This window comes from Musa acuminata, chromosome BXJ2-6, assembly GCF_036884655.1.
Source record: "Musa acuminata AAA Group cultivar baxijiao chromosome BXJ2-6, Cavendish_Baxijiao_AAA, whole genome shotgun sequence".
Lineage (NCBI taxonomy): Eukaryota > Viridiplantae > Streptophyta > Magnoliopsida > Zingiberales > Musaceae > Musa > Musa acuminata.
Window position 1 is genome coordinate 1 of NC_088343.1, and position 26,846 is coordinate 26,846.

The 26,846-nt window shown below is 37.0% G+C and overlaps 5 protein-coding genes across 8 annotated transcripts; all 5 read left to right on the top strand.

Annotated features, from left to right (window-relative positions):
• Positions 1–396: 396 nt before the first annotated feature.
• LOC135613371 (uncharacterized) lies at positions 397–1,683 on the top strand. Its single transcript, XM_065110393.1, has 2 exons — positions 397–952; positions 1,289–1,683. Exons 1-2 carry the CDS (start codon positions 552–554, stop codon positions 1,521–1,523), a joined length of 636 nt encoding a protein of 211 aa, XP_064966465.1. The 5' UTR covers positions 397–551; the 3' UTR covers positions 1,524–1,683.
• A 774-nt stretch (positions 1,684–2,457) lies between these two features.
• On the top strand, positions 2,458–6,341 carry LOC135582712 (uncharacterized). 2 transcript variants are annotated; one of them, XM_065110394.1, is made up of 4 exons: positions 2,458–2,744; positions 4,211–4,309; positions 4,555–4,766; positions 6,022–6,341. In XM_065110394.1, the coding sequence occupies exons 1-3, from the start codon at positions 2,508–2,510 to the stop codon at positions 4,558–4,560; spliced, it is 342 nt and encodes a 113-aa protein (XP_064966466.1). In that variant the 5' UTR covers positions 2,458–2,507; the 3' UTR covers positions 4,561–4,766; positions 6,022–6,341. The 2 variants fall into 2 exon arrangements, with proteins under 2 accessions (XP_064966466.1, XP_064966467.1); XM_065110395.1 differs by having other exon boundaries at positions 4,555–4,712.
• A 1,370-nt stretch (positions 6,342–7,711) lies between these two features.
• LOC135614026 (cyclin-dependent kinase B2-1-like) lies at positions 7,712–10,770 on the top strand. The gene is made up of 8 exons (XM_065111016.1): positions 7,712–8,055; positions 8,336–8,477; positions 8,790–8,851; positions 8,951–9,062; positions 9,144–9,237; positions 9,363–9,432; positions 9,528–9,666; positions 10,454–10,770. The coding sequence occupies exons 1-8, from the start codon at positions 7,820–7,822 to the stop codon at positions 10,544–10,546; spliced, it is 948 nt and encodes a 315-aa protein (XP_064967088.1). The 5' UTR covers positions 7,712–7,819; the 3' UTR covers positions 10,547–10,770.
• A 4,250-nt stretch (positions 10,771–15,020) lies between these two features.
• On the top strand, positions 15,021–16,704 carry LOC135614027 (splicing factor U2af small subunit B-like). Of its 3 annotated transcripts, none has more exons than XM_065111019.1 (3): positions 15,025–15,127; positions 15,429–15,576; positions 15,642–16,704. In XM_065111019.1, the coding sequence occupies exon 3, from the start codon at positions 15,683–15,685 to the stop codon at positions 16,520–16,522; it is 840 nt and encodes a 279-aa protein (XP_064967091.1). In that variant the 5' UTR covers positions 15,025–15,127; positions 15,429–15,576; positions 15,642–15,682; the 3' UTR covers positions 16,523–16,704. The 3 variants fall into 3 exon arrangements, with proteins under 3 accessions (XP_064967089.1, XP_064967091.1, XP_064967090.1); XM_065111018.1 differs by having other exon boundaries at positions 15,429–15,517; XM_065111017.1 differs by lacking the exon at positions 15,429–15,576 and having other exon boundaries at positions 15,021–15,127.
• A 6,286-nt stretch (positions 16,705–22,990) lies between these two features.
• Positions 22,991–24,157, top strand: LOC103971137 (AT-hook motif nuclear-localized protein 25-like). Its single transcript, XM_009385095.3, has one exon. It carries the CDS (start codon positions 23,300–23,302, stop codon positions 24,140–24,142), a length of 843 nt encoding a protein of 280 aa, XP_009383370.2. The 5' UTR covers positions 22,991–23,299; the 3' UTR covers positions 24,143–24,157.
• Positions 24,158–26,846: the final 2,689 nt, after the last annotated feature.

Sequence of the window (26,846 nt, forward strand, 5' to 3'; positions counted from 1 at the left end):
TTCAGGCCAGCATTGGATTGGTTTGACCGAAGAACCGGTCAACCCAACTGGATTTCATAACTTGTCAGCAATGAACGATGGTACATTTGTTATTTAAAAAAAAAAAGTTGCTCCGAAAGTAAATACAAAAAGGAAAAAAATCAAAATGTAAATTTGGTTTGAAAATTTGCCCAATCTTTTTTTTTTCTATGTGAGATTGACTGCCGTAACTCACCTAATCTATTAGGTGACATTTCTTTCTATCACCCAGTGAGGGAAAGGAGTCAATTGGTGGAGAGATGGAGATGCATACAATAATAATATTGGTACAGTAGATTAGGCCCGGCCCATTTGTGAAACGATGGGAACGCAAATCGCAAGGCGATCGTCAAAACGGCATGTCCCATTCCGCCTGCGTAACGTGATGAGAACGCGCCCTCTCTCTCTCTCTCTCTCGTTCTCTCCGCGTGTTTCTTCCTATTCTATCCCCCTTGGTTCTTTATTTCCGTACCCACTCTCCCCTCTCCCTTCCACCTGCCGAGACCGCTTCACGGCGGAGGAAGATACGATATATGAAGCCGCTCAAGATAGAGGAGATGGTGGCGAAGAAGCTGGCGCTGTGGCACACCACAACGTTCCGGCCCATCATCACCCACGACGAGCTGGAGCCCATCATGGCCTCCGCCGGCTTCGTCCCGCTCCCCGTGGCGGCGGCTCCTCCGTCGTCGCCCCAGGGGGCGCAGCAGACGCCGTTGGCGTGGAGGGAGTACGCGTCCCGGTCGGAGGCGGCGTGCCGAGGGAGAGAGAGAGGAAGAGGGAGAGGGAGAGGGAGGAGGAGTCTGGTGGCGCCGCCCCGGCCGCGGCTGCCGTACCCTCGGATCGACGGCCTCCACCTGATGGCGTATAAGGCTTTCCTTCTGGCCCTCGAGTTCTACCTCGGCCCCACCTTCGTCCCCGACCTCTTCCACGTCAGGTGAGTGATACATGCACTGCCTGGCCCACCACCCTTCCTTTTATTCACAATATTGCCACCAATGCCACCGCTGGGTTCCTGTTCCTTCTTCTACATTTACCTTTGCAAATACACAACACAAGGATTTGACTGGTCCAACTCCCCGTCTCCTTACAACATCTCGATCATCTTCCCATCTCCAGCCTTGTAGTTAGTTTCATTGCTCCAAATGGAGAGCTTATGATATCTTTCTTCTTTAGAGAATTCTCTGTGATACAGTACGAATAGAGTTTCCACGAGTTCCAGTGATCTCCCATCATGTAAACTACCGTAATAGAGTTTCTTGTGGTGGTGCAGGACGATGTCGCTAACGAGAGTGCATGACCGGGTGTTTGAGAAAGCTTATCGCCCCATGAAGGACTGCGAGATGGATGAGGAAGGAATCGTCGTGTACCGGGAAGGAACGCTGGACTGCCAAACGAGGATGGTTTGCAGTCAGTACAGCAGCGATGATGTCGACAATGCTGCCGACTTATCTTGTTTGGTTCCGCTGAAGGATCTATTCCCAAGTAGGGATAAGAGCACAAGTTGACATATTTTTCCCTTCTTTTTTGCCGATCTGAATCCTCCTTGACAATTTCATGTGTTGGATGTGTGTGTGTGGTAATGGTGCATTCAAGACAACGAAGCTGTTTGTCATCTTCTCCAAAGAATTAGAGCTCCAACTAAGTTGGGTCTATGGATTCATTCTATTCTTTTTCTCATATCACTGGAAGGTTTGAAACTTTTGTGTCAACGACACAGACTTAGTCAACGAGCCAACTTGTTTCTTGACCAAACTTTAATCACAAAAGGTCTATAAAAAAATCCGAGGAAACGATAATTTTATGGAACAATAGAGCACGTTCTAAGAAATTAATTGATATTCGGAAGTCAAATATTATTAATTAAATTATTTTAATTAGTATAGTAGTAATTAGATTTTTTATTTTGATAAACCTCCAACTTTTATTAGAAATTCATTGAATAATGAATTAAGGAATTAAAGACATGATTGTAAAAGATTTTGGGATTAGTTATTATGAATCCTTACCATCCATCAACGTATTATATTCTTCCATTAATCAATCGTTATTTTCAATGGTGAAAAGGCTATTGACAAAAAGTCGTCCATATGGGCCAATGCATGTATATATATTATTGACATCGATAATATAAATATATATAAATATTATATATATATATATATATATATATATATATATTTCATGATGTCTAATTTTGATGTTGTGACCAATTGATTTGTGAGGAAAGCAATTTATGCATTTTAATTTCATTTATAAAAAAAATAAATTAATATAAAACAACAAAAGGAGAAGCGAGAAGAAGAATTTATTCGGATCCCCAATAATGTCCGTCTGATCTCGATCCATTGGTCAAAAAGGCATCAGACTCTGATAAAAGTTACAAAAAAAGAGTCGCATATCGTTTTCCTGCGCTCGCCGCGACAGGTCGTTTGAATAAAGTAAAATAGAAGGCTTTCGAATCATGCAGTGTCGGTAGCAGCATCGACGAAATGGCGAGTCTAGTCATGGGGTCGCCATGGCTTCGGATTTGGGTGTTTCCCGAGCTCCATCCTCCCTTCTCCCGTCCAGGCCTACCTCTCGATTCACCGGAGAAATCTCTCCGTCTTGGCTTCCTCCGCCACTGGTCTCAAGGAGGGCGAGGTGCGCGTCCGTTTCGCTCCGTCGCTGACCGGGAATCTGCACGTCGGAGGAGCGAGGACGGCGCTATTCAACTACCTGTTTGCCAGGTTAACATCTCCGTCCCTCTCCCTCTCGCTCTCTCTCTCCGGTCGTTTGTTATGGGCATTCCGGGTTTTATGTTATGCGTATGCGATTTCAATACCTTGCAAAGGGCGACTGGAAATAGAAGAAATGATAATTCGATTCCAGATCTGGTAAAGATTGAATTTTTGGTGCGCTCCAATATGTTTGCACTTCTTAGATGCCATTTTCGAGTGGCATGCAATTGCCTTGAGGTCCGTGTTGAACTATTTGAATTTAGTGATGATTAGTTCATGAACTGAGACGATGAACTAATAAGCTGCCAAAATAAAGTTAGGAAATCGCAAATTCTTTCTGTCGAAATGTTAATGAGAAGGCTAAGTATGATTAAATTAGCATGTCCATTTTTTTATAGTCACTTCGTCTAGGGTTTTTCTTGTAATTGAGATTCTCCAGATTTTAGGGTTTTTCTTGTAATGTAACTCTCTTAATGGAGCTTACTTTGTGCTAACATGGTCTTCTACCCATTTAGGTGGATGAATGGTCAACATTTAAGATCTCTTCCTTCATAAGGGTTGATCAAGATTTTTGGGTATAGATGGCAGTCCACAGACATTCTCCTACAATCTGATAGTGAATTTGTAAAGGTGTTTGCATTTTTGGCATTTTATTGGATGTTATGACTCTGAAGTCAATGCATTATCTAGACAATTTTCTTCTTTCACATCTCAGCATTTGAGATGACATATTTTCTAATATTTCAAATATTCTTACAACACCTAGATGTGTGAGAACCATAAAATGTGTGAATAGGATTGGTTGCATTGGTACAGTGGCAGTTCAGTACTTGGCTGCTTGCCTTAAAAGTGAGGACTTTTGCTTCAAGCCATATATATTACTCGGAATGATGCTTAAACCAATTTTGAACTTGGCATATACTGCTGACTAATTGTTAGTTGAAACTTAAATTTGTTGGACCAGATCAATGTCAAGAAATGCAACTATAAATTATTGTGAGATGATTCCCTGTATAAGTAATTTCTGCATTGTCATAATTTCATGGATATAGAAAAAGAAGATGGGGCCTGTTTGAGTAATCTATGAAATTTATGCACTTTATTTTAATAGATAGTAGGAACGGACTACTGGATGGTTAGACATTATAGGATTTTTTGTGAAGTTTAAGATTTTTCAGATAAGAAGGTAATTTACTGTTCATGGGCGTATTACCACAATTAAGGTGTGACGTCTGATTCTGAAGCCAAGATAACACTTTACTAGCCAAATGCTTGTTTATATTCATGAAGTATCACCATAAAACATTGTTGAATGGTTTTGGTGGTTATAGATAGTTTATCTGATTGTTCATGTATGCTGTATGAATATTGGTTAATTTTATTCATGTCAATCTCCTCAGCTTCCCCTTCTCCTACAATGGAAAAGGTGTTGAACAGAGAGTTAGCTGATACTGGTTGGACATATTGATGTGCAGGATGCGACTGAACTATTGAAGGATGGAATTGATTTGGTAACATACAGACAAGGCTCTAGTGAATTTGTTGTCTTATCCTCTGCACTCTACTCTAGCCAGGTAATGTATAACATCTTCGATATTTTATATTTGAGGTTATGATAAGACTGCATATTTCATCAATTTATAAGTTTCACTTGAGCAACTTCATCTGTTATATCACAGTGAACTTAGATTAGCGGTAGTGTAAGATGTTTCCAGTAATAATTGGCTCACATGGATTTCTATGCTCAGTAATTGGGTTTGATCACTAAATTCTGAAATATGCCATGCTGTCTAAGCATGAAATCATGTAAATTCTGCAGTGCTGAATGTAAACCTGTTCTACAAGATAAGCTCTCAGAGGTGTTTGCCAGCTAGATATCTTCTTATGATTGTGGAGAGCTCCGTGAAGCACCGAAGGAAAGGTCATGCAGGCTGGCAAAAATGGGTGAAAAGCTTCGGCAAGCTCCTGAAGCGCAAGGTCAGATTCAACTGATGCATGGAGTTGATTATCTTCTCGACAACTTGAATATTAGTAAGTTATGGAGTTTAACATTAGTAAGTTATTGATCTACCAATTATATTTATTCCTTGCTTCTGGTGATCAACCGTGCAAAATAAATAAATAAATAATACAAACAAATAAAAGGGCAAAAAAAGAAAGCCTATTTCAGCAGGATCTGGTGGGTATAGAGCTGGAGACCAGTGCCTGCTAACTGTAGTTGAGTTCATATTATGCAGCCAGATAACTCCATAAGTCACACAGTTAAGACAAAGCATGTCTGAATTTTAGTTGAATGGTTTTAGTTAGCACATGTATACAAGAGACTCCATTGTTCTTATTTTAACTAGTGATGCTTCCCTCTAGCACCTTAATGGTGGGAAAAGATTAACATAGATGGTCCCCAGTAGTTGGGATCTTCTTCTTATTGTTGTCATCGTCTTCTATACCACAGGGCTTCTTTTTTTTTTTTCTTGATCTTTGCACTCTGAACACATATAGTGGAAGAGTTGATTATATGGGGTTGCCACTTTTTCCCATGAATCTGGAGCATATATTGACCTTTCTAAATAAAGTTGGATATGGTTCAAGTTGAGAGCAACGGAAACTTGAGTCTAAGTGGGGGTTTTTTACATATGTTTCCTGTATTCCTGACTTGAATCAATACACTCTAAATAATTGTGTTTTTCTGACATTTCAAACTTTAAGCGATTGTTCTCAGTGTTTTTTCCTGAAACATTTTATTGGTACCAATCTGTCAAGTTCATACTAACCAAAGGATATTTTTTCATTGGTGTAATATCCTCTATATTTAGTTTATTTTAAGAAAAATATCTTTCCCTTCAATTTATGAATTTATTTGAGGTCTCCCATCAAAAAACTTGGTTTTTCTAAGAAATAATTTGATGTGCTTTGGTAGCAAGTGGTATAACATACCACTGTACTATTTGGTAGAATGTTTTGATGTGCTTTCTCATCCACTATAGTAGCAGTCAATATATCTGTAGATTCAAGGTAATGCCAAAAGACTTCTAGCTATGGATCAAATATATTTTTGAAGTATTTACACAAACTAACAAACTTTGAGTTTCTTGAAACATTGCTTCTGTGATATTGGCTCCATTTATTTGGGAAATTTTAGCTAATTATGGACATGTAATCTATTAAACATGATGATCATGTCCTCCTATGTTTCATCACTAGATGTTTTGGTCATCTATATCGACTGTTTCTGCTTGATCATTAATCTCGGGAGCTCATCATCTCTAAATTCGATTCCTTGCAACAGGAAAGAATCTCTTTATGCCTATCCGAGTATTGCTCACCGGAAAACTTCAAGGGCCTGACATGGGAGGCAGTATACTTCTGATATAAAAAGGAGGTACTTATAGAGTAATTAGTCCACAAACAGGTTTTGTACCATTAGATGAGAGGATTCAGATGCTAAGGGAGGTGGAGTGGGAGGAGTTCTTGAAAAAGGAGGTGACACTACCAGAATCCATTGCTGGTGTATCTCACTAGGATTTCTGGTAAGGCATCATCTTAATCATTTAGTTGGAGGTTCACAAGACACATGAGCAAGATGGTAGTAGTGAATTTTGAGGTTTATGCAGTTTCAAGTGTCAAAGAATTTTTGAAGACATAACTTATATTTTTTTAAAATAAGGTTATATTATTTTTGAAATCCTATTTAAAACCAGTATACCTTTATTCAAAAATAGTATAACTCGGCCCACTCTTTCACCACAAATTTTTTAAATTTTCTGAAAAACATAGAATGACTTCAAATGCCTAAATTGTCACTTTTTCTATTCTTAACCCTTTAAGAATTTCAACCATTTATGCAAATTTTATTCACTATTATTTATTTTAGACCGGTTTAAGTTTTGGATTGAACAAGTTTGGTTCAATTCAATGAGTTGGTTAAATTTGAGAAAGAAGGAAGAAGAGGAAAAGACAAAAGATTGGTTAATGGTAGTTTTATTACTTTGAAAAGCAGAGGTCTTATGCTAGAAAAAAAAATGAAAATAAGAATATTGTGCTTTTTCTAGGCGATTTGCTCAAATTTTAAACCTATATAAAAATAAAACATTATTAGCATATAGTATAATAAAATAAAAATAGTCAACTAATACTATAAGCATCAATATTTGTAAATTATTTTAATTAAGTATATTAATTAAGGGAAGATGATAAAAAGAAAAGGAGTTGGATGAAGGAGCGGCTGATGAACAAGGAAAATTTGAAGGGGGCACGAATGATAAAAATTGAGAAAGGAACACGAGTGAAGGGAAATGGACATTTATTTGGATGAGTAATACGGAAAAAAAAAAAAAAAAAAGACCCATCAAGTAAGCGCTTTCTTTCTCCTCCTCTCAATCCCAATTTTATATTCACATAAATACCATAAAGAATAAATATTATAAAAAAATATATTACTTGTGTTTATCAGTTAATAATTTGTTTCTTGATTTTATTTATCAAAAAAGATATAGTGTAACAATTTGTTTTCTTGGTCATTTTAGGGATCAAATCATTTGGTTTCTCAATTAATAATTTGTTTTTAAACAAAAATGTAACTCTGGTTTTCTAAAATTCTCTGATAATATTCAAATGATTTTCACCAAAGAGATTGTAAATTCACTTAAATTTAGTGAAATATAAAAAATAATATAATTTTAAACTTTTAAATATTAAAAATATATATTATTTGAGCCTTTGTTAGTCATTTCAAAAGCTTTTAAAAAAATTAGAATACTGGGGAAACGTGTTAAATTAATTCCTTTTTTTTTTCCTTTTAAAGACCCACGCACATCTCACGTGACAACATATGAGGGCAGGGCTCCACACGCCAATTCGAATTTCAAATATCGCGAGCCGTTGGGGCGGGCAGGCGAGCGTGCATCAAGAAAAGGTAGAGAACAATTAATAGAAAAAGAAAAGAGATATCTATAAGTAAACCCCTTCTCTTGTTGCCCAAAAGAGAACACAACCCTTCGTTCAGAGTCTATCTTTTCTCCTCCTTTCTTCCCTTGCTCGATCGAGCCACACAGCGACAATCGGAGAGACAGACTGAGAGAGAGAGGATGGCGACAACGGTGCGGCAGCAGCAGCAGAGTCGGGCGATGGACGCGTACGAGAAGCTGGAGAAGGTTGGGGAAGGGACGTACGGGAAGGTGTACAAGGCCAGGGAGAAGGCCACCGGCAAGATCGTCGCCCTCAAGAAGACCCGCCTGCCCGAGGACGACGAGGGCGTCCCCCCCACCACCCTCCGCGAGGTCTCCCTCCTCCGCATGCTCTCCGTCGACCCCCACGTCGTCAGGTTGTTTTCTCTTCTCTACCCGCTAGGCTTTGGTTCCATCTCGTCTTCCTTTTAGGGTTTCTTTACCCGCTAGGTTATTCCTCTTGGGAAGTTAAATCATTACTTCATCTTGCTCCCCTAATAGAGGAATCATTCACATATTTCCCTTGCACGTTTCTAGGTCGTTGTTTTATTGCTCGTCCTACTTTTTCTTTCTATCTGACGTTATACTAATCCTTGAAATCTTGTCATTCGACGCGCCATCTCTTAATTTGGCTGATAGGCTTCCCTGTGATTGCAGATTGTTGGATCTCAAACAAGATAAGAACAAAGACGGGCAAACCATTCTGTATCTCGTCTTTGAGTACATGGACACCGATCTCAAGAAATACATCAGAAGCTTCCGTCAGAACCATGAACAGATTCCGCCCGAAACTGTGAAGGTAACGACGCCTACAGACCGTGTTGCTAATCCAACTTGTACATGTTAATCCTATCGGTATATAAATATGTTTTGTGTGCAAACGGATTGTTGAATGACCTGAGCAGGGTTAAAAAAGAATACTTTTCGGCTTAGTAAAGATTGTTGCAGGGTAGTTATTGAGGTTCCAAAATGATCACACTAAGTTGAACCTATAGCGCAAACAATTTTGTTAAGAAGCTTTACTCGGAGTTTGGAGTATAGTATAGAAATTTGTTCTAAAATGATTGTTCGGCCGACACTCTCAGGTATTTCTTAATCCTTTGTCCTACAGATTCTGATGTATCAACTATGTAAAGGAATTGCGTTCTGTCATGGGCGTGGGGTGCTGCACAGGTAAAAATCTGCTTGATACTTCTGTTTCTAATGTCAAATTGTTATACGGACAGAACGTGTGTTAGAGTTTCAACTCCTTGCTTTTCTTCATGTATGTAGAGATCTGAAACCTCACAATCTCTTGATGGATCGAAAGACTATGATGTTAAAAATCGCAGACCTTGGACTTAGCAGAGCATTCACTATTCCTCTCAAGAAATATACTCATGAGGTATAAATTTTGAGCTTAATTTCTTGATTATCTCGGCTTATGTTCTAGTTCACTTTGCTCAACGACAACTGATTGCTTCAGATCCTGACTCTTTGGTATCGAGCTCCAGAGGTTCTCCTTGGGGCCACACACTATTCAACACCGATCGATATGTGGTCAATCGGCTGTATTTTTGGTAAGTATTTCTCACCTCAGATATGCTAGGAATTTGGATCATATAGTTAGATATGACATCCATTTCCATGATTTTAAAAGAAGTTTGCTTCCTTGACTGTTTTTTCCTCGGCTTTGAACTTTTAGCTGAACTAATTACAACCCAAGCACTTTTTGCTGGCGACTCTGAACTGCAGCAGCTTCTTCATATTTTCAGGTAAAGTGCTTCTCAATCCATAAATTCCTTTTATTCTTATTGTCCCTTCTAAGTAGGTTACTCTGTTAGTTTCTCTGATTATGCTAGTGATGTAGGTTACTGGGTACACCAAATGATGTAATTTGGCCTGGTGTAAGCAAATTGCCTAATTGGCACGAGTATCCTCAGTGGAGCCCCAAGAGTTTGTCATCTACTGTTCCTAATCTGGATGATAATGGATTGGATCTACTCTCGGTAAGAGGATTTCTATATCGACTGTGTTTTTTATATTTAATTTATTCTTATCTTTGCATAGTTCATCAGAAATTATCTTTTTTTAAAAACCTGAATATGACACGCTACGGATCATTCAAAGCAAATAATTTTGCTATTAGATATTGAACTAGATGGAACACTTTAGATATCAATCTGAAATGGTATGAATTTAGACATGAATACGAATAAACACAACCCAGTGAGATTCCTATTTTGAAGTGCTTTGCTCACTTCTTTGTTGGAACAATTTAAGCATATTGAAGCCCTAGATGCTTGTGTTCTTTTGTTTCTAACAATTGAGATGATGATTAGCCCATTAAAATATACAGCAGATGGTGAACATTTGAAGCATATTGTCTTCGTTTTACAAGAGACAAATATGACAGTATGGATCATTCAAAGCAAATAATTTAGTTTCAGATATTGACCTAAATCAAACACTTTCAGATTTCAATCCGAAATGGTATGAATTCATACACATACGAATATACACAACCCAGTGAGACCCCCAGTACGAAGTGCTTTGATAACATGCCTCTGGGAACAATTCAAGCATATCGAAGTACTAAATGCTAGTATATTTTATTTATAGCCATTGAGATAATAAGCCGATTAAAATTTACAAGAGACTATGTTATGGTTTAATTCTTTTTTTTTTTTTTGAACTTTTGTCTTTGTTTATTATTATTTTTAAATTATTTTTTTCCTTTGATATTTGATTTTCTTGGTCTAGATTGATTCAGTCTTTGGAACTTTGTATTTGCAGAAGATGTTGCAGTATGAGCCTTCAAAGCGGATTTCAGCAAAGAAAGCTATGGAACACCCATACTTTGATGATGTAAACAAGGCAAATTACTGAGCTTCTGACTGCTTGCTGTGGCTTTGGTTTAAGAACTAACAAGTTAAATCGTCATAATATGTGGCTATTATGGATTAGCTTTTCTCGAGCATTCTATTGTGTTTTGTGGAATGCTTATAACTACTACTTGCTTTCACTAATTTGTTTGTGTAACCTTTCCATCTATTGGATTGGCTTTTCTCGAGCATTGTATTGTATTTGGAGCAATGCTCTTGCTTTCACTAGTTTCTTTGTATTGGATTGGCTTTTCTCAAGCATTGTATTGCATTTTGAGGGATGCTTACAACTACTAAGCATGGCAAATTTATTTTATGGTAACTTTCACTAGCTTGTTTGTGTGCAAGATTTTCTAAAGCATTCTTATGTGACCTTAAAGAACTTTAATGTTGAGGAGTCAGAAAGAATCAGGAATTAATCATCTCTTTTTCTCAACTAAAATCAGATGGGTCCAATTAGGAAACTTAACAATATTATTATAAATGCATAATAGATTAACTTCACTAAATACTTGTCCTTCACCTTTTAAAGCTGGAAATTCTAGTAATAAACATTTATCCGTTTAGGGGGTTCATTGTAGTCGCTGACCATGATTTTGTTATCATCAGTTTTGATTCTATCAAATTTAAAATTAGAATAAAAAAAATTAGAATCATTGGTTTCGATTGATTAAAAAAAAAATCTATCAAAATTCAAACTCAAGTTATTATTAGACTTTAAATTTAATATTTATTTTTTTTGTTTTTATTCATTTTGAAATCATCGATTTTGGTTCTAATTTTTAAGAACCAGAATTGAAGATTCCAATTCCGTTCAAAATCATCAATTCAAGGTTAGGTTGTTGGTTTGAATCATTAAATCATGAATCATGTTGATCTACTTAAAAAAGCTCTAGTATATGTGTTTTCATCCAGGATTGTCCTAGTTTTAGAAAATTACTTTGGAGAATCCCAAGTATGATAAATTCTCAAAATCCTTCTAAATTAATACATCGAATTATCACTTTAGGTGAATCGTACCGAATAGTCTTTCATGTACCGATGCAACTCCACTATGCTTGCTTTATGCTCTCACTTGTGCTATTACTATTGGTCCCACCACCTGCAACCTCTATCGTATGTTATTTTATTTGTATGTTCACCTCTCACTTTTCTCTAATGCTTCTCTTAATTTTAAAAATTACTTTAGGGAATCCTATGGTAAATTCTCAAAATCGCTTTGAATTGGTGTATCAAATTGTAATTTTAGGTAAATGGTAGTCTTTCATGAAGCAACGTCCATCATACTTGTGCTATATTCTTCTTTTTGTTATTGGTCCATCACCTATAACCTCTCTTATTTGTTATTATCGTATGTCACGTTATTTGTCTTTTATGATATTCGTCTCACATTTTCTTTTGATGTTTATCTTATCTATAATCTCCTCGTTCTTTCTTTTCTAACCCTTGTCACTCTTTCTATTTTCTACTAAGCTCACCTTTTCCTCTTTTTCATCATTGCCTCTATCTTCGTCTTCCTTAAGACTTATTTTTCTTCCTCTAACATTATCTAAATGATTTTTCATTGTAAGCTTTTGTTTTACGTGCGACCTTTTATTATCCTGACACTCTTTTTTTTTTTCCATTATGAATGATCTTAAATTCTTTGAGATAGTCTCATTATATTAATTATGTTCAAAGTAATATACTATGAAGCTATAAGGACTTCTGGCTCAAGCCCTTTTTCTCCTTGGTCCTTGAACCAATCAAGATTTGGGGGTAGATTAAAGCTCTAATTTTTTTCCCTTACCCTTGGCCCGTTAACCAGATCAGGTCTCCCAATCTTAGCCTTGGACCTCATTTGGATTTAAACTCAAGGTCCATATAATTATTCATCTTCTACATTTGGTATAGGGGTGGTCGCCCCAATCTCCTCTCAAGATGAAGTCAACGGGGACTCCTGGACAATATATTCATAAATTAATATTTTATAACCTACTTTATTACACTTAAAATATATATTAGGAAGTTTTTGAATCAATAGACCGGAAGAATTAGAATTATCCCAGTTGAATCTAAATTCTTTTAAGTACTGAGAGAGACAGATCTAATAGGATACAAATACGGACAAAATTATCTCCGGAACAAATCAACGTAACTTTATTGATCTTAAACAAATTTTCAACCTTAGAAACAATTTGTTCCAAGAAATAAAATTATGGCTTAGCAACACTAACAATTGAAGCCAATTTCTTCCAATGGTGACCAAAAGTTAGACTTATAAAGAATGAGAGAAAGGAGCTGCCTCCTAACAAACCATGGACCACCGACCAATACCCTATTCATTTCCTCCACTATATAGAATTAGAAGCAAAAGAAATTTGATACATCTACTTGACATGTTCAACATGTATCCGTTGTGTATAATACATATGAAAATTACAAAAAACAAATCTAAATAGGCTAACATAACCTAAGACATCTCTGATATGCATGATGTGTCCAACAAGGATAAAGAAGCATCAAAAACACTTAACGTTCCCAATGCATATTTTTTTCCATATGATGTGTTCACCTATGATGAAACATTTGATCCCAAAATATCCCCTTTATATATAATACGTCCAACTAGGATAGTAAAATAATTAAAGCGTAATTTGATTATTTTTTATTATATGTGATAATAATTGAGGTAATGTTCTTAAGGATGTACACGCTCTTAACCCAAGGCAAAATGAAGAAGCAAATGATATGATCATTATTTTTAACCAATTTTAACTCAATATATAGAATCCAACCAACGTTTACTAGACACACCATATAAACTATCAAAGAGGATGAAAAGCTTGTTGGACATGTCACATCAATATAATATCTAAAAAAATATATTCTCTTGCTAAATCTATAGTTATAAGAATGACACTATATAAAACTACATTCTCATGTATCTTTGAATTTGAAACTAAGCTAAACAAATATATATGAGATTTAGATGTTTGCACATATGTACTACATTGGTTGTTGGACAGAATTTTCTGAAAAAAACTTCAATGTAATCTTTTCTAAGAATAAGATATGAGACAGAGGTATCTTTTGTCCTTTTTCACCTTCAGAAAAATTCTTCTCTCTCACGTAGGTTCTCAATACTTAACGACCCCTCTCTTTCATATTCGATACTACTCAAAATATAAACTAGGTTAAATCAATTATCTCAAGTTAAATTGATGATGGATCAGAAAAACAAGTATTACAGTGCCAGGAATTTTCTTCCGGACATTATTCCATGCATACCATAAATTTATATCCTACACCCATTGCCTCTCATATTTTGGATAGGCTAAAAGAGAAGAGAACAAAAATAACTACTTATGAGACCCCTTCTTATATTAGCACTCTCGCTATTCAACCATGAACAAATAGCTCGATCGTTTCGATCAACTCGACACGGTCAAACCCAAAGGAGAACCCTCGGATCTTATGAGACCAAATCCCAACCCGATCGATTTGGGCTGCCTTTTGGTTCGGAGCACTGACTCGAACATACCGAGCTCACTCTCTGCTACCTTTGCGTCCGAGCTCCGGTTTGAACGGACCGACTCACGATCTCGTGAGCCTAAAAATAACTACTTGTGACACCCCTTATTATGTTTTCTGTATGTAGCACTCTCGTTGTTCAACCATGAACAAATAGCTCGATCGTTTCGATCAACTCGACGCGGTCGAATCCAAAGGAGAATCCTCGGATCTTATGAGACCAAATCCCAACCCGGTCGATTTGGGCTGCCTTTTGGTTCGGAGCATCGACTTGAACACATCGAGCTCACTCTCTGCTACCTTTGCGTCCGAGCTCCGGTTTGAACGAACCGATTCACAATCTCGCGAGCCCAAAAATAACTACTTGTGACACCCCTTCTTATGTTTTCTGTATGTAGCACTCTCGCTGTTCAACCATGAACAAATAGCTCGATCGTTTCGATCAACTCGACGCGGTCGAACCCAAAGGAGAACCCTCGGATCTTATGAGACCAAATCCCAGCCCGATCGATTTGGGCTGCCTTTTGGTTCGGAGCACCGACTCGAATACACCGAGCTCACTCTCTGCTACCTTTGCGTCCGAGCTCCGGTTTGAACGGACCGACTCACGATCTCGCAAGCCCAAAAATAACTACTCGTGACACTCCTTCTTATGTTTTCTTTATGTAGCACTTTCGTTGTTCAACCATGAACAAATAGCTCGATCGTTTCGATCAACTCGACGCGGTCGAACCGAAAGGAGAACCCTCGGATCTTATGAGACCAAATCCCAGCCCGGTCGATTTGGGCTGCCTTTTGGTTCGGAGCACCGAGTCGAACATACCGAGCTCACTCTCTGCTAAATTTGCGTCCGAGCTCCGGTTTGAACGGACCGACTCACGATCTCGCGAGCCCAAATCCACTCGAACGGACCGAGCTCACGAATCGGTTCGCACAATATAAATAATCCTCCAGACGGGGAGACACCCACTACCCCGAAGTCCCGACGCAGCGTAGCCCTTGCTCTCGCTTGCTCCTTGCTTTGGGGATCGCCCCTGTGGTCTCCGGCCGCTCGTCCTCCTTGCACGTTGAGGTACGTCGCATTCTCCTAAACCTTAAATGGCTCTGTAATTCATTTTTCGTATTAAGGCTTGTCTTTGATTTGTTGACCGACTCGGCCTAGGGTTTTTTTTGTTGTCCATCGTTATAATTATGTTAAGTTTTCGATTCATGCGATCAAAATCGTTCGATTAGGGAAGGAAACGCTGGATGGTTTTATTTGATCTCACACCAATTATTCGGCACCCTAGGAAACAGTTCTCTTAGGGTTTTTGGCTCCGGAGAGATTTGAATCTCTTTCTGAACTATATAGCGACTTTTGCTTGTCATTTTAGCAACTTGATCGGTTGAAATAGCAAGATCTTCAAATTCCTAAAGACAACGGCAATGTGGGGAACTGCCAAGAGGCGGCTTCGATGGGAAAGTACTATTTGCTCGCATTCTTCTGTCATAGTTGAAGTTTTACTTGTATCATACCAAAAGGTGAGATTTGTTTTCTTTCTGGGAAAAAAGGTCGATCATTGACTATGTTATTGCAACCATCAAAGGTTTCTGGAGGTTTTAGGGGCTCTCAGACATCTTGGATTTGATGGCTGAACATTTGGCTTCGATCTTTGGCACGGAAAAGGACAGAGTCAACTGCCCCTTCTACTTCAAGATTGGGGCTTGTCGCCATGGGGATCGATGCTCCCGCCTCCACAACCGTCCCACGATATCACCGACCATTCTCCTCTCTAATATGTATCAGCGCCCAGACATGATCACTCCAGGTGTCGATGCTCAGGGCCAGCCGATTGACCCTCGGAAGATACAAGAGCACTTTGAGGACTTCTATGAAGACATCTTTGAGGAGCTTGGCAAGTTTGGCGAGATTGAGAACCTTAATGTTTGTGACAACCTTGCTGATCATATGATTGGGAATGTCTATGTTCAATATAGAGAAGAGGACCAAGCATCTGCTGCTATGAGGGCCCTGCAGGGCAGGTTTTACTCGGGGCGCCCTATAATTGTGGACTTTTCTCCTGTCACAGACTTTAGAGAAGCCACATGCCGACAGTATGAGGAGAATAGTTGCAACCGTGGTGGATACTGCAATTTCATGCATGTGAAGCAGATTGGTAGGGAGCTCCGGAGGAAACTATTTGGGCGGTACAGGAGGCCCAACACACGAAGAAGTCGAAGTCGCAGTCACAGTCCAAGCCCATATTATAAAAGGGGATCCCGTGATCATGGTGATTATCGTGACCGTGGTGACCATCGGGACAATGGGCGGAGGAGTGGTGATGGACATGGAAGCCATGATAGAGATGGGGGAAGGCGGCGGCATGGAAGTCCAAAACGTACAAAGAGCCCGATAAGGGAAGGAAGCGAGGAACGGAGAGCTAGGATTGAGCAATGGAACCGGGAAAGAGAAGAGAAGCATGGATGAGTCACAACACAATGTCGTTTCTTATGGCTACTCTAAATTCATATATGGCTGGGTCAGGTGTTTTGTTTTTTCTCTTGTTGAATCAGAATCTGGTCCAGCCATTTTTATTAAGTCCTTGGACGTCAAAAGTTCTCTTTATGCTTCAACTATTTGAATGAACTTTCTGGCTTGTTGCATCTCCACTTCAATTTTTCATGCTATTGTTCTTGTTCATTCGTACTCAATGTACCTATTATAACATTATGTACTTTTATGTATGCTGTGAGATGCCTCTGTTCCTATCCAACTACTTGTGTTAGGAAGCAATCTGCACTAGTGCACATGATAATTTTTGTCATAAAATTTGAATAGCAATACCTTGCAGTGACAAAATATTGTGATTTTTTGCATTCTGTTTTTAATATATTCATGAAGGCAATTTTCTATTTGCTTCAAAATTATATGAAGACCATTGTGGATACAGAAATCTTTATATTTGTTAGTTTTTTAATAATTGCATTAATGGCATAATGTGAACCTTGTGGAAGTCTTAAAAGTCCTAGGATTTATGCTGACTTACGCAAACATGATGGCTTGATTTGAAGAAATGGTCACAAAATAGTTTGACCGTAGCTTTGACGACTTTTGCAATTCCTTTTTAGTTAAGGGTTTTAAGTCATTAAGGTTACTTGTTAGAATCATTGGATATAATTAGAGTTCATTTATGTAGTATTTTTTTTATTTAATCCCAAATATTCTCATATAAGAAATATTATTACTGTCTTTGAGTTATTACTTTCATCCATGAATCTACATCCAAATCAGTACCTATTGAATAATGAATTTGTACTTGTATCTTCTAAAATATGTATGGTTAGCTAACTAGATGATCATTGATGTCATAGTTATATATATATATATATATATATATATATATATATACACACACACACCCCGTTGTTTTGCTTACTCTTTTATGACGCGGATCTCTACTTCTTCTACTAGTCTATTATGGCATGAGTCTTGCAATTTTTTTTCTTTTGCATTTATTTCTACTAGTCTCAAATCTTCTATGATTCTATTTCTTTAGTACCAAATTTAGAAGCAAAAAATGGCCAAGATTCGAGTTAAATTGCTGTGTCAAAGGATTATTGCTTGTTTTGATAGTGGCTATAAATTATTTGTTATTTTATAGTTAATGATTTAGCAACTTCAATATTCTCCAATATGTTCTTTCTATATCATGGAAAGAGAAAATTCTATGACAGCAGGTTTTTAGCATGGTGCAGCTATATAATTATTGGATTGTACTGCATGAGTGGTAGTTATCATGGTTTTACAACAACAGCCACCAATGGGTTTAGTGGCCTTTCTTGAGTCTCGTATAAATAACTATTAGACATGAAAAAGATTCATCATCATTAGGACATATTGGAGAGGAGAGAAATGTCATTGTGAATATCATTGCCAGATTTCATGGAGGGAGACAACCATGAAACATATTTTTGGAAGCTTGTTGCTTGTTGTATTGTTTTTAGGCAAATGTTGCAGTACTGACTTTAATAGTTGCCGAGCAGACTTTAACTGGCGCTTTCTTTATATACCCATACAAGTCGACCCACCATTCATTATACATGACTAAAGAAAAGGTCAATTTGGAAGAATTAGATCAGTGTACTATTATTAATTTGGACACATATTTTGTCAATTATCCTATTGAATTGGGTCATCACATAATTGACTAATTGGCCGTTGGCCGTCTTAGTCTTACGGTGTTCTTAGGAGAATTAGTTGCTTCCTTGATTGAATACATGTGTTAGGGTTTGAATGCTCTATACCATCATCTTTGTTTTCTTTCGTTAATTGATTCCTAATATTACCGGCTGTGCGTGCAATGCTTGCTATTAAGGTGGTAGTAGTTGAATGGTTTTTAACAACACTCATCTTGATGCATTCTCGCGTTTGCTGGGACTGTTAATATGTGTGCGTGATTAATGATCGGTGATTGATCATGATCATCCGATACCTCTCACGCATGATATGAATCGTGGCAGATGTGGATCGCCCACCTGCTCATGGTGCAATAAATCCCCCCGTCCCACTGATGTCACTAAAGCCACGAGTGGGCTTCACGTGGCGCTGGGCCCACATCACGAGGTGGGCCACCCGACCCAACCCATTGGCTATCAGGTGATCTCACGTGGCCTCCGTCCGTTTTCTCGAATCGCACAATGCCACGTCGCCGCACCGTCAGTGGGCTACAGCGTGGTGGCTGTCCAGACCAGACGCGTTTCCGACTGTTTTGCAGACCTAAACACAGTATCCAAAACCGACACCGGGCTTATTGGACACCAAAACAAGGTTACGTCTGCCACTGCTTAAAATCCAAAAAAGTTTGAGCTGAATAATATATATATATATATATATATATATATATATATATATATATATATATAATTTTAAGTTATGGAACAAACTCAATATATATATTATCTGATTTGATCAATTTTTAGAAATTTAAGACTATTCCCTAATTCACTTTCAATCAATATCCCTCTTGTTAAGTCAAAATTTGAATACTTTCTTTATAAATAAAGAAAATGATTATTTAATTTATATAATAAATTCAAATAAGTGATAAATTATCACAAGGGAAAGGGAAGGAGATATACGATTTTAAAAAATAACAGATCCAATACTTCATTATTTTATCTAGAATAAATAGAAAGGTAAAAACCACATAAGATATAGTTTGATCGATTCGATTCAAAAATTATTATAGATCGAACCAATCATTAATTCCCCTTCATGAGTCAGGTAAAATTCGATTCATAAATTAGTAACTAAAAAAAAATATCCCTGAGAATAGGTCAAAAGTTTAGCTTATATACTATGTTATATATTTTATATAAAAGTTTAGCGAGTTTACGTGAGACTCAATGTATCTCATTCCATTCCTTCAATTCTTAATAAAAATATAATAAATATTTTTTAGATTTTTTAAAGTCTTCACACGTGAATATTATGTTAATAGTAGGTGTTGTACAAGTGAACCGCAAGCTAGATTACGTATGATGTCCATGGGAACAAATAGAGCAATTTAAGTGGCAGCTGAAGTGGGCCAGAGTGCAGGCGTCTCTGACCCCACAAGTATAGAGGAGGAGACCCGTGTGGCGCGGGCGGTGGGGAACGCTGCACGTGGTCTGGTCACCGCCGACGAAGCGGCAGCGGCGCCGCTCCGTTTACTTTGCCTCGTTATGTCGAGATGCTTCGAGTTGATGACGTTGGTGATATGGATGCTTGCAAACATAATCCTATTGTGCTCCTTCACAACCCATAGAACAATTTTTCTTATTATTTTTTAAAGAACCCATGACAAATTAAGATGGTGGTGTCGGAGCAACCACACGAATAGCATCTGATGATTTATGATCTTTTTTATCAAACAAAAAGAAAACTTATTGGGAATTTTTTTCACCTTCGTGATATTTATTATATGGGAGAATGATTTGTGACGACTAAATGATCTGGACATCATTTAAGCTGGCATGATTGAGGAAGGAGATGTACGACGATTTAACCTACGACTTTGATGTTTGGGTGAAAAGATTTGGTCAACTCCAATCCTCTTTCGTTCGAACGGACGATCAAAATCTGACTCATCGTTGAATTTGTCTTTTCCGACGAATGAAATTACATGCATAAGCTCATGGTTGGGAGTGTACGCATATTATGACCCACAACTTATATATATGCATTCCATTCTTGGTCAATGGAATAATGGAGAGGTAATAATAAACAAGGCTTCTATTTAATGCACGTACTCGTTTCCGTATCTCCATGCATGGGCTCCAAGTATCTTCCACAGTCGATTCATGGGTTCCATGGAAGCTATCTTTAAAGACAAAAACCTCATGCAGCTTCCCGTGAGGAACCTACATACAATACGTGAGACTCCTCCACCGTCATGTTACTATCACTTCCGACTTATATGCAATTAGTGGACATTATTTAGTGACTATTAAAGTATTAATCTCATTCAATATATTTTATCGATTCGTTTGATTCAGTTGGTAGAGCTTTGTCAAAAAAAAAAAAAATTTACCTTCTAAAAAATTTATAGAAAATAAAACACTAAATAGTGCCTAATGTATTTTTTTTATTTTCACAAAAAGATAAGTGGCAAATATTTGGTCCAAAAATCTTAGTAATTATTGGTAAATAGGTTTAACATACCATAACTAGATCAATCTTCATTTCCTTTCCTCGATTAGCTTCAGAACAAATAAGATCAGTGTCATAGATCAAAGTCATCACATATCGTTTCTTAAGGAGTCAACGATTAAGTAACCACATGCTGCACTTTGAAGGCTGCCATCAACTTAAGGAGACCAGAAACCTTAGCTGATACCGAGCTGTAGTCTTCCTTCACTCTATTACTTTTACTAGGTGATGATTAGCCACTGCTTCATTTTAATCCTATTTCATTTTATTCCTAATGCATTAACTTGGATGCTTGTTTCTATACTCTTATTTATTGTAATCCCAATTAATAAATGTTTTAATTTAACTAGTGATTAGTCTAAATTAAACTAATCAGGATTTAAGTTAGAAATCAAACATAATATGTGCCATTCAACTCATTTAATGACTATTTAGTAACCAAACTATTCTTTAGTCATTCCTTTGATATTTATCGAACACAAATATTTTATTATTAGTAAGGGTAAGTCAAATTATAGTTTGACTTATTATGTCTTCAGTTTTTTTATTTTTTTGTGTACCTTTATTCTTACACCAAATTCTGTATCAGATAATCCCGCATAAAATTGATTATAAATAATTTAAAATTTTATTCGATATATTTTCACACCTGAAATATTACATGATGCAGTAGAATCTCCTACCAAGAGTTGAGGATTTGAAACCTCAACTAATATATTTAGAATGTATCAACTAATTTAGCTGGTAAAGATCTTAATCATTTATCCTAAGATTCGAGGATCCATTTGTGCTCATGATTTATTCTCAAAAAAATCATAAATAATATACATGAGATTCAACACCATTAGTGGTCATTATTCCATTTCATTAGGATGAATTCCACTTAAATGAGGTCAAAGCCTACCTACTCGACATATATAATATAATATAATATAATATAATATAATATAAATATAATATAAATATAATATAATATAATATAATATAATATAAATTGTCGGTCTATTTCTTTTGCCCATGGATGGTTAGTAAAATTAAATTGGCAACATTCGATTTGCTCTACCAATTTCCAAATAGAAATCACATTCAATCCTCTCCTCCTCTTCGAAGATTCTTAATTTGCATGGATTTAGTACACTTAAATATTCATTTATATACACAAAGCATTATAATAGAAGACACTTTTGTATGGCTTGTAAGTGGTTTAGTTGGTAAAGTTGTGCTGCTAAGACTTGTGTTTTTCATACAAGTATCTCATATTATACAATATATGGTTTCTATTGCTCGAGTCAAATTAGGCATCTCTGAGCACATCAGCATCTCTTCTTATTGATGATTTGCATCCATTGGAAATCAACTGTACATGTTATATACGTCGAAGCTTAGGGGAAAGAAATCAAATTGACTTTTATCATATTTAAGATCTAAATTTGGAACTTGAACTGAGATCTTAGTTCTTATGATGGATTCAAACACATCCGACTTATATTTCCGATATGAGGTGCTAAAGTCTTGAAAAGAAATTTCTCTAGTGAAGATGATGAGTGGTTTGACTCCCAACCCAGTCATTGATGTCTTATGAGAAACCTAAGTCAAATATATATTTGATTAGATTCCTTCAATACTAAGTTAAAAGATACATGAAGAAAATAAAAAAAGGTCAATCAAATTCCAAGAGTAAAATAATTTTTTCAGTATAAGCAGAGATCCGTATTTAATGATTCAAATATATTTTTATTTAGTTGTTAATATAATAAGCCTTGTTGGTTATTTTGTAGGATTTTGACTGACTATGCCTCACCTGCTGAACTTGAATTCACCAAGATGCCAAAGTAGCATCATTAACACAAGGCTACAATGATGTAACATCTTCAAAGAGGGCAAGGATGAAGGATTCCATGTACCTACAAAACCCTAAACCCATACTTAAAGACCCATAACCAAAGGATTTCATGTAGCACCACATATTATAGTGCATGATCACACCACACTATTGTGTCCAACATTGGCATACTATAAATAGGACCAACAAGGAGTACCATTAACTCTAGGAAATATATGCCCAAGCTTGCATCTCTCTCTCTCTCTCTCCTCTCTCTCTCTCTCTCTCTCTCGATGCATCTGCACACTTCCCAGTGGAAGAGCTTCTTTCCTACTCAACTCAGGGAACACCCAAACTCCTGTCATTCTCTGCTGTTAAGGTTTCCCTCATATATATTACTGGTATGAATATAGCATCAGCACCACCATCTCCCAAGTTATGATTTCTTCTCTTCTTTTCCTGCTCCAGTGGTTGTGTACTGGAAAAGCTGCATGCTTCTACTGAGAAAGGATTCTTCCGAAGTGGAAGATGGTGGTAGAACTGTGTAAGCTATAGTTGGTAGAAGAAGATTTCACGTCTTAAGCAAGATTTACTGGTTAGTTGATTAGAGTCACAGATGAGAGAGAGAGAGAGAGAGAGAGAGAGAGAGGTAACTTGAAAGCTAAGAGAACCTTTTAGAGAAGTGGAGAAGACTGTGAGAAGGGAAACCAAAGCTGGCGAACAGGTGGTGGGAAAGAGTAGATGTTTCGGCGATGGCCAGAAACGAAACCTGGAGTGAAAGCGGCGGCGGGAGAGGGTCTTCGCCATACCTCCACCACCTCCTTTATCCACCGCCTTCTTCCGCCCACGTGCAACCGGAAGAATCGAAGGCGCCCCAGGAGACGAAACCCGAGCTTTGCCCTGACAACTGCGGCGGCAACCAACAGGGCGTCTTAGGCCACGTGCGCCGCCCCCGAGGCCGTCCCCCGGGCTCCAAGAACAAGCCGAAGCCCCCTGTCATCGTGACGAACGACAGCCCCAACGCGCTCCGCGCCAACGTGATCGAGGTCGCCCAAGGAGCCGATGTGATGGAGTGCGTGACGGAGTACGCACTACGGCGGGGCCGCGGGGTGAGCGTCCTGAGCGGAGGCGGCGCCGTCTCGTACGTCGCCCTCCGCCAGCCTGGTTCGTCGCTTTCCGGCGAAACGGTGGCGGCTCTGAGGGGGCGGTTCGAGATCCTGTCGCTCACGGGGACCGTGCTTCCGCCGCCGGCCCCGCCTGGCGCAGGAGGCCTGACTGTGTTCTTGGCCGGAGGCCAAGGGCAGGTGCTGGGAGGCACCGTCACGGGGCCGCTGGTGGCCGCAGGGCCGGTGGTGCTGATGGCAGCGTCCTTCGCTAACGCGGAGTACGAGCGGCTGCCGCTGGAAGTCGGCGACGAGAAAGCAGCAGCAGCAGCGACTGCGCGGGGGCAGCAACATGCAGTGTCGCAGTCATCCGAAGTTACCGGAAGCCGCGGCGAAGAAGGCGGCGGAAGTGTCGGCGTGCCATTCTATAGCCTGGGAGGGAGCTACCAGTTTGCCGGTGATGCTTTCGGGGGGGTAAGACCACCTTTCTGAATCCATCGCGTGAGGTATGGCCAACAGCTCGAATCCAAAAGGACATCAAGAAAGCTTCTTGATCTGGTCATGGGGACTTGTCATCTCCGACAAGCTGTGTTTTGTTATCATCATCAATCTTCTTCGTCTGCTCTTTCTTGTGATCGGGTCTTTCTGTGTGTGTACAGTCGCTATGCTTTTGTGTACTTATCTGTCACTTCATCATGAAATGACCATTCACTGCTGCTACGGGGGTTACATCTTTCTTCTGAGACTTGGTCTCCTTGCATGTGGAAGACTAAATCTTCTTCCATGTGTGTAAGCCTCCCTTCGGGCTTCCGAAGGTCTTCTGTTATCGTGGGAACTCTTCTTTTGTGAGACTGACAGTAGGAATTCTATGCATAATAGTCAATTCGGATACTAAAGAACATATATCGGATTCATTTTTAATTATTATTAGAAGAATATTTTTTATGTTTAATGAACTCTTTTATTGATTATTATTTTTCGTGTGAGTAATAAAGTGATAAACTATTTAACAAGGGAACATCTCGGATGTAGGGCGGAAACCTATGGATTAAGATTTCATGAAACTGTTCGGAAGGACAATATATATATATATATATATATATATATATATATATATATATATAACACAAGAAGTTGTAGTTCCATTTGTTTCCTAGAGAGTTCATGTGAGATATAGAGGAATATGCCATATATTCTGTCATGTACAAAGGTATTTAGCTGGAAATATATCGTCCCTCTTTTTTTACAAACCAATCTAATTATTTTTAGTTGCTTTGGTGACGGTTCTTCCTTAAATCTAATAAAACTAATGCTTATTGGATAATTTTTATTAATGAGGGAATACTTCAAAAGAGAAATTTAAAGATTAATAATTAAATAATATATTCGAAAGTGATGTAAGATCGAGAAAACTAATACAAATACCAAATATAAGAAATTACTTTCTATCTTGATAAATTAAATTTATATCAAGTGAAATAACTGTTTTTATTATAACTTTTCATCGTCAAACATCTGACGGCATAGGAGTGTTTGAGATAATAATTGATTTACTAAAGTTTTACTATCTAAAATATTTAAATGATATATTTTTAAAATGGGACTTGTAAGTAATTTATAAAATATGATGATACATATTTAAATGGATATTATTATTAATATTTTTTCTTGTTCACTTAATTAAAGTAAGTTATTTCTACTATTCTATATATATATATATATATATATATATATATATATATATATATATATATATATATATATATATATATATATATATATATATATATATATATATATATATATATATATATATATATATATATATGCATATTATAGTTGAATGCGATAACATAATTATCTTGACAAAATAAATTACACATATCATTATGAATTGTATTAAGAAGGATTAATAATATTATGATACGTAAGAGGGATTTATGATATATAATTAGTCGGACTTAATTAATATGTTTATTAGACTTATTAGCACTTTTATAAAACTCATATACACATGTAAAATACTTTTCAAAATTTTATAATATAATTTAATAAAATTATTTTTGAATAAAATTATATCTTATTTATTTTAATTTTAAATTTTTATATCTTATTAATTAATGGATCAAGTTAGAGAATGTTAGATTATGTGGTCATGTTTAATCGAGTAAGATATATTATATACCTAATTTGATTTTGATTATGATTATTGATCAATAAAAATAAAATTTAAATATAGTTGGATTGTTTAAGAGATATCTTAATTAAAGGGACTTGAGAAAACGAGTTTAATTCTTCTGGATTGGTGTCATTATATCTTTTGGATCAAACGATGATAGTTCGTTTATAGATCAAATAAAAATATTTTAAATAATATTAAAAGATATATATTTTTGATTTTGATTGTCACATTAAAATTTTTCTCAATAACAAAAGCATAATTTGAGCTTTTATATGGATGATCAAAATTTTATCTCATCATAAGCCAAACTCAAATTATTGATTAAAAAACCTCAATTGGATTCTTTGGAAGCTGATATAGATGTGGCCTAAAGAAACCTAAATTTAGAATTTTGCAAACATAATTATATATTTTTAGAACTATTTTTATGATAGTCTCATTTGCATGCATCAACTCACCAATGAAACACTAGTACATGACAACTTCATCCTATCCTATCTTTTGTGTCATCCAACTTACGTTTACCAACGATACAATCCATGTTGATGTCCTAATAGGTCAAAAGCATCTATCTTGACTTGGACTAAGGTAGGTTGAGTAGCACTATGGCGCAAAGCCACTGAACTATAGCGGATGACCGACATGTGATATATTATCATAAGATGATAACATCCTCTCTTTTTTGGCTATAAAACAACTTTGATGTCATGTCACCCTAATTAAAAACGCTATGAGAATATTTTCTATAGTCATATAGATTCGAATGATCTTCTACAATAGCACTATGTTATTTTGTTGATATTATAAAAAATATCTTCTTCACCTTAGAAATAATAAATCGACTTGAATTCTCACGAATCTTTCTTTCTTTTCTTTTCCTCTTAAAGCAATCTCAATATTCTTTCATAACTTGAGCACAAAACGATCAAAACCTGATCTCATCAATATGCTTCTAAAATAGAAAAGAATGATGAGTGAAACTATTCTGAATAGATTAACATGATGCGATTGTCT